General features: G+C 33.8%; 1 protein-coding gene across 1 annotated transcript; it reads right to left on the bottom strand.

Moving 5' to 3' along the window:
- Nucleotides 1–2,281: 2,281 nt before the first annotated feature.
- Nucleotides 2,282–4,134, bottom strand: LOC105321094 (forkhead box protein C1). Its single transcript, XM_011419284.4, has one exon. The coding sequence runs from the start codon at nt 3,886–3,888 to the stop codon at nt 2,731–2,733; it is 1,158 nt and encodes a 385-aa protein (XP_011417586.3). The 5' UTR covers nt 3,889–4,134; the 3' UTR covers nt 2,282–2,730.
- Nucleotides 4,135–12,166: the final 8,032 nt, after the last annotated feature.

Genomic DNA, 12,166 nt, shown 5'->3' with positions numbered 1-12,166 from the left:
AACATTCATAGTTATATCACCTAACTTCAATTATAAGAATATCTGGGGTGCATTTTACACAAGAACTTGCAAAAAAGTTGCAAATTCCTGGAATGATGCAAAATTTAGGCGAAAACAATTTATTTCTAAACTACATGTATTTCGATGACCGTATATATGAATATATTTCTGGTATAAAGTTGAAACATCTATTAAATACTGAATAAAAAGCTTTAATTTTGTTGCAAGTCCTAAGTTTTCAATTTTTCAAAGCAGACCAGCTCTCTGTGACAGGGTAGCATCAGACAGTGATGTCGGTACTGCAAAGTTTCAATGTTTAATTTGTCCCCTTTAGCAATAACCTGTAGCAAGCATTCTCTATCTCATGTTTTTTTGTTGTACAAAAAGTCACTTTACAGAATAATTTTGATATCTTTATTTTGCTAACTATACATTTTTTGCCCTTCATACATGCAATTCCTTGTGTCTAAGCTGCAATATTTTTTAAACTGCAGAATAAAAAGTCTGCAGTAACATTAAGTCAAACCTCGTATTCTTACATTTACATATGTACCGGTATATCTGTTATTATTCGAAAAATCATTCTTTTTGATGAAGAATTTTAACAGTAAGTAAGTAAGTAAATATTTTTATTATAGTGACATGTGTATGTCATGAATATAGTACAATACAATATTATACATTATCGAATTACACCCGGCCCATTGGACCTATATGTCACTTTGAAATCTTGAATATACATATATAGTATATACAGTAGATTGAACGCATGAGTTTACTTTGATTTGTACAGATAATTTTGTCTAACTGAATAAATCAAATTGAGATATTTGGCAGTTTGTATTTGATTTTTTTTCATAATGATATTTAAGTTGACAGTTTCATCTAGATTTTTATCCAAGTTTATACTATGAAAGAAAGAGATTCTATTATTAACATGTATTAGATCCAGCAGTATTTTAAGCTATGATGTTGCAATTCATATGCAACCAACTTTTTTTTTTTTAAATCGAAGTCGTGCAAGTATATTCGCAGTTGTAAGGCTTTCGTTATGTCTACAGGAGAATGCAAACACCGGCGATTACTTGGCATTAGTTATTTACCGATAAAAAAGACTAGTCCAGTGTCCAAATTTAATTAGAAAAATATTGAAATTTGACTTTATAAATATTTGAGAAAAGAATGTGTATATGCACACCCAACGGTGTGTATTATTACCCCCATCGTCAAATTGATAAGACATTTCTGTGGAAATTAAATAAATGTTCTGAAGGTATATTGTATAATTAGATTACAAATATTTACAGGAGAGAAAAAGAAGAACTTTTACTTTATTGCGGATGATATATGTTCATTTATACTTGTAAAATTAAAATGTCTAGAGAAACAAGATTAATTTTAACCGTTCTTCATTTTCATGAGTTTGTTAATTGATATGTTTTTAAAACAAAGAAATTATTTAGAAAACCCATTTCCACATTACAATGGCTGATGATTTTCCGTGGTTTATAAAGTAAATTCCTCGTCTAACATTTGACATTAAATCATATATAAATTCTAAAAATTTATATCTACTCTACATCTCTAATTCCTTTATCTATTTTCTAATTCATGACAATTTAAAAAAAAAAATCTAATCGCAGAAATATACAATATATTCTTTCTCGTCTCAGCGCAATATGCAAAGAGCTTTCCAGATATTTCAATAGACAATTTTGAAATATACGAGGATTATTCCCGACTGATATTGACGACATACTACAGGACCTGATAACTTCTACTGGAGCTATAGATCATCGCGGTTATCATCTTCATCTACTAGGTGGTTCTCCCAATGTCATTATAAATATTTACTCCATGCTAATGATCACACAGCATAGCAGAAAAAATCCCGAAGCTAGTCAGAACTCCCAGAAAACGCTCATATTTCTTTTGTAAATAATCTAGAGCCTTTGATTACGTATCTGGGAGCACGCATTACGGATGTCATATCCTGTAGGAAACCCATCTCTTTTACTTAATCAACATATCATAATATAAAAATAAAATACTTGAAGCAACTTTTCAAAATTACAAGGCTTCTTTTTCAGAGATTAAATATAGAAATGTTAAAGATTTCTCTACGTACAGGAAAAGTCTGATTAAAAAAATTATTAAATTGGCTCTATTTTATTTTGCATTTGCTCGTGTTTTAAAATCACAAATTTAGAAGATAAATTAATTTTTTCATGAAAATAATTAATTTGTTATGTGTTGTCTAAAAATACGCAACAAATGATAGTTGTTTATATGAGCATAGAGTACTATATTTATTTTTACAATTCAATAAAATGTACAAATAATTAACAATTATTGCTTAACAATGAAAAATAAGCCATCTAACATCTGGTCACTGGTGACACCACGAAGTCGCGAATAAAACAAATATTTTGGGAGTACAGTTTTTATCTACACTGTCTGTTTCACTCGTGGGTTTTCGTCATTAAAATATCATTCATCCAAAAAGAGCAATATTTCACAATTAAGGTCCGTTCTCGTTGTCAAATACATCGGCAGAAGTGTTGAAAGAACTGACGGCTTAGTGCAGCAATATAAACAATACTGGAATCTGTGACACTGAATATAAAAAATAAAAAAAAAACACGGCCTCCGAGTACAACAAACGTCCATTCAGACATAAATCAAAATTACACAAGGCACGAAGTTCTAAAGTCCAAAAGTTCTTCACTGTCATCGGAGTCCGACGGGAGAGTTCCGCGATGTCCATTCCCGGTCACTGGTCCCGGTGTTTAGGAAATGTCCCAATCCCTGGGCTCTCAGCAACAGTTCCTGTGGGTTACTGATGGGTAAGGAAAACCCGCCGAAAGGTGGGTATCCGGGGTAAGCCCCAAGGGGCGGCGACAACCCATGGGGAGGGTTCCGAAGAAAACTGTTACCGTAGAGACCCGACGCAAGAGAAATTTGAAAAGAAGTCGGAGATTGTCCTTTCAAGTCGATGATTTTTGGGGGAGGGCTGGGTATTTTGTCAAAAATGTCATATTTTTTCTTTTTCTCATTTGGCTCGTTGTCGTAGCTGTCCAGCTTACGTTTTCCGGCGGTCGTCTGCGACTGGAAATGTGCAGGAGAGTCGTCTCCAATCAAACTGTCGATGGTGAAAAGTCTTTTTCGGATTGCCGGAATTTCCGACGAACTGGACGGATTCCCCTCACCACTCAATCGGTTCTCGGTTCCGTCTTTAGAGTTCTCCTCGTCGGAGCAGGCGACGTTTATCCCGCTGTCGTTTTCGTCCAAACCACCCAACTCTACATCTGGGTGTTCCTCCGAGTCGGACAGAGCCTCCGTTTCGGATCCACCCTCGATCTGGTCGCAGTCTTCCTTGCTGGAACCCTTCACCCTCCTCTTGCGGCGACGGTAGTTTCCGTTCTCAAACATCTCCTCACAGTTTGGGTCCAGCGTCCAGTAGTTCCCTTTCCCGGGCTTTCCTTTCTCTCTAGCTACTTTAACAAAACAGTCATTGAGGCTCAAATTATGGCGGATAGAGTTCTGCCAGCCCTGCTTATTGTCGTGGTAATAAGGAAACCTTTCCATGATAAATTGGTAGATTCCGTTTAGGGTGATCTTTCGGTCCGGAGCATTTTTGATGGCCATGGCGATTAAGGCGATGTAGGAGTAAGGAGGTTTCTGAGGCTGGTCTCTCCTTTGCATCTCCTCGATCATCCTTAGGGCATAGGCTCGTTTAAAATCCAGGGAGGGACAATACAGTCCCGCGGGATAAGGAATCGGAGACATTCCGGGTCCAAGATTTCCGTACTGAGGATAAATCCCGGCGGAAGGATTTCCAACCATTGCCATCTGGTGGGCACGAACAAGATCGTTAGAAGAGGACATACTTGTAGTAAAATAAAACAGATATTTTCTTAACTTCGTAATTTTCTAGATATTGCGTGTGTAAGAACCACTAATTCAGCGCCTCATCCTCCAGCTCGCGAGGTCGGATCCTCACTGAACGGCTAGCCGCCGGAGAAACATTCTTAAATCCCTGTTTATCCAGCCAGTTGATAACATATATTGTTCTATCTAATTGTTTTCATAAAGCACGTTGACTTTCGATGCTAAAATAAATGCCAAAGCCCATAAATATTTGTAGAGTAGCTTTTTTCCCTGTTGGCTTTTGGCCTGTCAGTTAGGCGTACCTTCACGCGTTGTCGAGCGCGGCGACCAATCAGAACGTAAAACGCAACCAAAGCACCGACTCTCTTTATCTCTACGCCCACCCAGGCCTTATGCTAAAAAGTGTTTATTTAGAAATTTCAAATCGAGAAATTGACCACCCCTCTCTTAAACAGGTATTAAGTGATATTTTTACGAATAGTTACACAGAGCCCGCGTTTAATTAACTGCTTTTAGCCGTTCTGATCGCTATCTTTATGCAGAGCCGGGTGTAAACGGTTCAAACATGCGAAAACGAAACCGAATACGCATGCTTGTTCACTAAATCACAAAAAGCTTGTGTTGGCATTACATATCATTTTGTTTTATGGAATTTGGCGAAATTTTTAGTAGTATTTGATATCATTAAAGGTTGTATAAATCTGCTTTTGTGGCATTTATTTGTTTTGAATTTTGCCGTCACCTGCATTAGATTTTAGCGATAACTTAATTATTTATTTGTATGTTACATAAATGTTACATTTTTTGGAGGTCATGTTTGCTCGATAAAAAGAATATATATTTCAATAGATTTTTCTGTAGATGATAAAGAAATTTCTTTCGTGCAAAGGTTTTTCGCCTGATTTATATTTATCTTTTTTTCTAAATTAGCGTATTAAGGAATATATCTATTTGAAATATAAGCGTGAAAGAAAAGAAGAATAGTAAAAAAAAATTGGAGAATAAGATTCGTTTTGGTTTTTTGCAATATGTAATTTCCCCCTGTTGACTTGATAGATTGATGCGTTCATACTCACCACACGACGAGAAAAAATGTCAGTAGTTGATATTCTATAACCGGAAATCATATTTTAAAAAGAAATTTACAAAAAAAAAATTTGAAACATATAAGTTATAGAATACTTTCCATTATAAGAAATATAAAAATAAAAGTTTGGGATTTGAACAAAAGAAAATCAAGCTAAAAATGAAAATAAATAAATCAAATATGATTTTAAAAAAATGGAATAAACAAAATATAAATTGAAATAAGCTTTAGAATTTTCAAGCTAATGTTATCAAACAAATTTTATGTACGTGTATTTACTTCAACCCACTTTTGGGGTAGATTTATTAAAGAATTAAAAAAATAAAAGGTAAACCAATTTCGAAGCATTTCTCGGAGGAAAATTGAGCAGAAGAAATGGTCAGTATTGTAAACGAGGCTGGGGACACCCACAATATTATCAGTTGTTCCAAAAACATCGGAGAAAACCGAACAAAATATTCAAAATTTAGTTAACAAGAAAAACACCATCGAAAGCTTTAAAGGTTAAATAAACGGCTTTGGCTGTTTCAATTTGTGGCTGAAATAACAGTCGTTTTACGGGTCATTGGTAACGCCGGTAACAAAGGCCGGCAGACAGGTCTTGTTCAAACTTTTTTGTCCATCAATTAGTTTTCTTTAACCGCGCGTTAATCGTTTCAACACCTCCCGAGCTCTTCAATGGGACACCAATAAGCAATACTCCATTATACCCTCTGTGGAATCATAATATTATCCCTAACACCGGGCACCGGTTAATTGACCATTATCCCCTTCTCCATTAACTCTTGCGTCAGTCCGCTATCGAATTCTAACGTTTCTTTGTATAATCATAAAAATGTCAATTAAAACATCCCAATCTATTAGCAAAAATATCTACATTTACTCCCCTCTATTCAAAATGATCAACGCTATCGTTTTATTTTTGTTTGACTAATTTGAAAATTAAATTAACATTTGAAATAATTACACGGCGAATAATATTTATAAATCACAAAAGCATATTTTTCTACGAGAGTGAAATAGAAATCAATACTCGTTCTATAATCCAAGATATTTTTGAAAATATAACCACAAAGAATTTTTTAACGCGTTCCTTTTCTGTATTTTGAATTTTATTTATCAATTCTATATACAATTTTTAATCCTTAAGACCATGTAAGTTTTGTAGGTGTAAACAAACGATCTAGTCACGCTTCGGATCCGGCCCACCATTAAGTAGCGACTGGGATGCCCTCCTCACCTTACAAAAACGGTCGTTTGTTTCTCTCCATTTGTTTGCGGACCTTGTGTCAGACCTCTAGAGTCAGATGGTCCATCTTCAGCCATCGGCGGCCGGTAGAGAGATGGAGTTTCCGTGTCTCTCTACACCACCTCTTTATTTCTGATGAACCGCTAACCCCCCGTTTATAACAGATGATTATTACAAGATGTTGATAAACAAAATCCTTGGCTGTCGGCAAATATTATATATATATTTCATTTTTTAGTATTATATCTGCGCAATAAAGAAACAATTAGTGCAAATGACTTGTTTCGTGATAAGACCCTCGTGTTGTTTGATTTAACTGTATACACGTATATAAGAGGCTGACTTATATTGCGTGGCTGCTTCTAAAGAGATGACGAAGTCTCATTTATACCGACACAAATTTTGGTCTAAAAAGATGTATGACTCCAGTAATAAAAGTATAAAATATAATCTTATCTTCGATATACCATGTGTCTTTCTAAAAAAAAAAGACAAATAAATAAAAAAAAAGTTAATATTCATTCATTGTATAGTGTTTTATTGAAACACTGTACATGCGGTAGTTTTCGCGTTTTTTTCTAATGATGGACACATTGACTTGATAGTCAGAAAGGTATTGCACACCCAGTCTATGAGGGGAGATAGTGGTTGGTGTGAGGGCACTTTATCGGCGGCTTAGTGGCCTAATTGCTGGTAAGTATTTTATCAACACCAAATCGTAATTCACCACCACCTCCGCATTGTAGTCAACCGGAGGGTCTCGGGATCAGCGCGGAACTCCTCGGCTCTCCGTGTTAGAGCTTTAGTAAATCTGTTTGCTCTGTAATCAAACGCACCCGTTTCACATCCCACCTTTACCGTTTGCCGACTTTGATCCAGGTAAGTCCCAGCCGGAAACGGGTGAGAGTAGATGTGTCAAAGAAAATATCTCCAGGAAATTCTTCATCGCAAAACTATGAAAAAGGTGTATGCGGATTAAAACGGATTAGCAAGCAATAATTATATGTCTACATTACCTTACAGTGAATCTCTTATCCTGGATACCGGTATCATAAACTTAAGGGAAGGGCCATTCATTTGTTTCTGATAAAAATAATCTTATTATAAAAATCCAATAACCTCATTAGTTTTGAGCTGATTAAGATACACTAATTCATATTTCATTACCTTAATTTTTCCTGATAATAAAATCATTTATATAGGGGAGATATAACAACAATACATATAGAACTCATCAAATTATGGATTAAATTTGAATAAACATTGATTAGATGATTGGAATTTAATATATAAATGCATTTATTGTGAATGGATCTCGCAGACAAAATTGTCAAGGTTTATTTTTGGAAAATATTTTGTAATACTAGTACACAGATGTTTTTACTCAAATTCAAGACAAAAAGAGGTCAACTATGCATCTCTAAGAGCTAAGGACTTCTCCTTCAACTTTAATTTCAACCATTTTTAGGTATTATAATTCTTACCTGAGTGAATCATGGCACCAAATACGTATCTAATGCATGTAACATAAATACATTAAAACAGTGATAGAGTTAAAGTGTCAAATTTACTATGCACTCTTAAAAAAAAACTTTCGGTTTTCTTACATACAATTCAAGAGAAAAATTAAAACATGGGTTGGTGAGGTAAACTACTTCAAATAAAATGAGTATATTAAAATCATTTTTATGTATATTAATTTTGGACGAGAATTATTGCAATTTTATTAACATGAACTTTTTTTTTTAATTCTGTGCCAAAATATATTAATAGATTTCACAATGTACATACACAGTTGATTAAACTGAAAATCGTGACCAACAAAAATTAAATGCACATGGTATTATTCCCGATATCTGCATTAAAAATTACACAGTAAAGTTTACAAATGTCAAAAGGGAAAACTGATTATTTTATTCTAAGAAACTTTCGCCATTAAAATTTAACCTACTCGTTCAACACATTTCGAATGACTTTTAACACGTTAACACAATTGAAGTATAACTTTTCAAAATTTGTCTATAGAATCCAAATCGTTTTAGAAATCAAATATGAATTCAAAATAAAAAAAAATTGAAATATTCATAATGTATACATGTATGTGTTCTAACTTAAAATGATTTTGGGGATTTTTTTGGTTGTATTGCAAGTCAAACGTTTTAGTATATTCTGGGCTGCGTTTTACAAAGGAACTTACGACTTACGACCTTATTAACGGATGGTAATTGATGACAAATCAATCAGTGTTTCAATTTAGTTCCATTGAAATATAATTATAGAAATCAAAATATTTGTGAATGAACGATGTTCTATAAATTTTGTTCATTAAAGATCAATCCATAAGACTAAAGATATTTACGACTTTGTCGTAAGTTCTTTTGTAAAACGCAGCCCCAGAATTGTAAATTACCGATTGTTTCGTGAATTAAATCATTGATTTTCGAAAGCAATATTCATCATAATTGTGTAGAGTCAAAGAAGAATTCTTTCTGATGTACAGAAACGTATGACTTCAGGGTGCGATTAAGAGTGTTTAAGATACCAAATATGATGAGCAAAAGCTAATGTTTAAACAACATCAAGAGGCATTAGAAAAAATAATACAGCATTAGTATGAATAAACAAAATAATACAGCATTAGTATAAATAAACAAAAGAGCGATCAATCGCAGACAGGCCACTCAAACAAATATTGGAAGATGGTAGAAGCGATTAAAAAGGTCAGCCCTGCGCCCGGGGGTGTTCGGAAAGCCGCAATCAAAACAGGCTTCTGTCTGAACATGGAGGCGAGGAAATCCGGGCTACCGTGTTTGTCCTTCACACCTCAAGGCTGAAATTTGAGACGCTGTAGTGTACAGCTCCCACTGTGAGAACTGATAGATCACATTTGTGTTGTCTTCTTTGTTGCTGAATCGTTGCAAGACAGCTCTTTTCAAATACTCTGCGTTAAGTAACCAAATTTTACCCATAGGCACCCGGCAACTGAACATTTTAAGGATTGATTACTGACAATTGTAATGAATTATACGTCGAAAGTCAAACACCAGTATTAAAACAAAATTTTAAAACGCAACACAACAAAACACAACACAACACAACACAACAAAACACAACACAGTATAACAGTTGTTACAGGATCTGAAACCTTAGTACTACATAAGGTTTTTGATAATACTAGATTGTTTCTGTAATGTGATCATGAGAAAGGTTCAGTGTTCCAGTGTCCATGATTTTAAGGGTGTTACATGTATTTACTCAGGGTTTGAGTTCTCAAATTCCAATTGTTAAAAAGTTCAATGTAATGAGTATAATTTGTTCTAAACACAAAAAGTATTTATGAAATGAATTATTATTGACAAAACATTCAATAGTTTTACTTAATTATGGAATTATTCTCAAACAAAAATTGACTTTTAGCCAAACAAAGAAAATTCGGACTACATTTTGCAGATTTTGTTTTCTGCTAAACGTTTTTTGGCAGTAGTCTAATATTAAAAGTTAGGATTTTATATTTAAGTCTACGTAATTTTGCATATTTTCCGTTGGTTTTACCTCACTTATTCATTATAATAATCTTATGGCCCGAATAATGATAATATTGAAAAATGCTTAAAAACGATAAAGGACATCATATCTCAAAATTTTGATCATTGACCTCATATAAATTTTATGCCAACAGAATAAGGTCAATATAGGTAGGTCAATATCATAAATGTTTTTGTATTATCATCATTCAATTTTTTGTAAAATTGAATCAAAAATGGGTAGGGATTTGAAAACTGATAGAGGAAATTCGGACTGAATTATTTTTAAAAAAATGATGCTGAAATCTTAATGTTGTGTACTTATTTAGTGCCACTACCATTCGTAAACTGTATCTTATTTTTTAAAGTGTTTAATTATTTGTGATATTTTTTTGATTAAGAAAATCTCAATTGTAGTGTAAAATTTTATGGGATTTTTCTTGAATTTTCAATAAATATTCAATGGCCATTAACTCAAAAAGTAGGTCATTGACCTACTTTTCCGAAAGTGAAAAATAACAATACAAGCAAAGGTCTATAACACACAATAGATGGTTTTTCATTATCATCAGTGGATTTTTTTTTCATTCTGAGTAAACGTCATCCTTAACGACATACACATTATTTTATTAACCTTACTGTTAATGACTCCACGAAAATCAGTTTTGCACGATAAATTCATAAGGTATTTATTTGTTTATCGTGTAAAATTGATGCATGCTTTAATAAATACATTGCGTATCTACATGTGTTGGCCATATGTATCCTTTGCCTTTAGTTAATAAATAGTAATATACTATTTTGTATGTGAAGCCTTTGGCAATATTGTAATCAGCGGAGTAATTTCCAATTAATTTAGAGATAAAAGTGGGCTTAAAGGGTATTAAATGAGACTGATGCAATGAATGTTGGATCTCATATAAATTGAATTTTCATGATATATGTACATGTATACACCATGAGTAAACAGTTGCTGTATATTACATTAAAATTAAATTGAACTACATGTATTTGTCTTAATTCATTCTGACGCAAGCGCGTTTCTCTACTTGTGAAGAGTTTGATTATCTTTATCTATATAATGCATGCTAATATACTGAACGTGTTTAAGAAGCTGCCATTACAGATGTATAGAAGGGTGGATGGGGGTTGTGGTCAGTGTCAGACCGTGGACTATGACACGACAAAGTTTGTCCTGCCAGATTTCCGGAGAATGGCTGGCGCACGCGCTGTGACGGGGCGATGACAATGTTTTATTTGCATACAATGACAGCAATGCAATCCAATATGTTTCTAGTCCCACAAACAGGATTAACTAGAGAGCGTGTTTGATCAGCAACCATGTTACATCAGGGTCTTGTGAGCGCTTTGTCCGTACACAGGTGCTTGTATTTGATCAAGAGCAAATCCGTCCCGTACCGGACAATTCTACAACAGTGTCTAATGCGTATTTCTGTTTGGAAATCATTTAGTGGTCATCGAAACTATGTCAGAGAAGCTTAATCTCATTTCTCTGAAAGAAGAAATCCCGGCTACTACTTTTGTCCACTGGGCAAACTAACTTGTGAATCGCCTTATAGGGATGATTAAATGTTTAAACTACCATCATCAAAAGACTAGCTGCTAGAGCGAAGTCCTCATTAATTTGTGTCAATATTGAGGTTTCAGCACATGGACAGATATGTTTTATTGTGAAGAATGTTGTCTATGTTGTCAAATAATCCTTTTCTGTTGTATTAAAACTAGCATTCAAAGCGAATGATGCACGCGGCTTGAGATATTCTAATCCATCTTAATGTAATTATTTGAATTCAACAAATTGTACTGTTATTTACCTTTTGCATGGGTACAATTGTCAATTAAGGTAGTCCATCCATAACTAAGGTGAATTGGACGATTTTGATTGATCTATACTACATCAAATACACATTTTGAAACTATTATGAGGCTGACATAAACCAAACTTGGGTGTATGTATGTAGTCAATTAAATGAACTTTTTGCACTTAAAACTTTTTCAAAGAGTTGTCTGCCCGTAAGGAAAATTTAAAAAAAAATTATTTTCTTAAAATATGTATGGTAAACTATGAATTATTTTAGCATATTCGAAAATGGAGAAAGTAATGTAGCGCATTACTAAACTGGAAAAAATGATGCTCACTTCTTCATTACAGATGGTGCTCAACGTCATACTTTGGCAGTAAAAATATGTGTGATAAGGATATTCATGTATAGTAAAAAATGTAATCAATCAATGTTAAGTTGAATAGAAAAAAACTGACCCTCTTCCTAAATAAAGTACTCTTTACCAACTCCCAAAAATACCATTAAACTAAAAAGAAACCAACAATATCTTTACAAGTTAAATTACTGTTTTGCTTTATCAAAGCTTGCATAATATACTCTGTTGACCCCC

Source organism: Magallana gigas, chromosome 3 (genome assembly GCF_963853765.1).
Source record: "Magallana gigas chromosome 3, xbMagGiga1.1, whole genome shotgun sequence".
In the NCBI taxonomy this organism is placed as follows: domain Eukaryota; kingdom Metazoa; phylum Mollusca; class Bivalvia; order Ostreida; family Ostreidae; genus Magallana; species Magallana gigas.
This window is presented reverse-complemented; position numbering and strand designations above follow the sequence as displayed.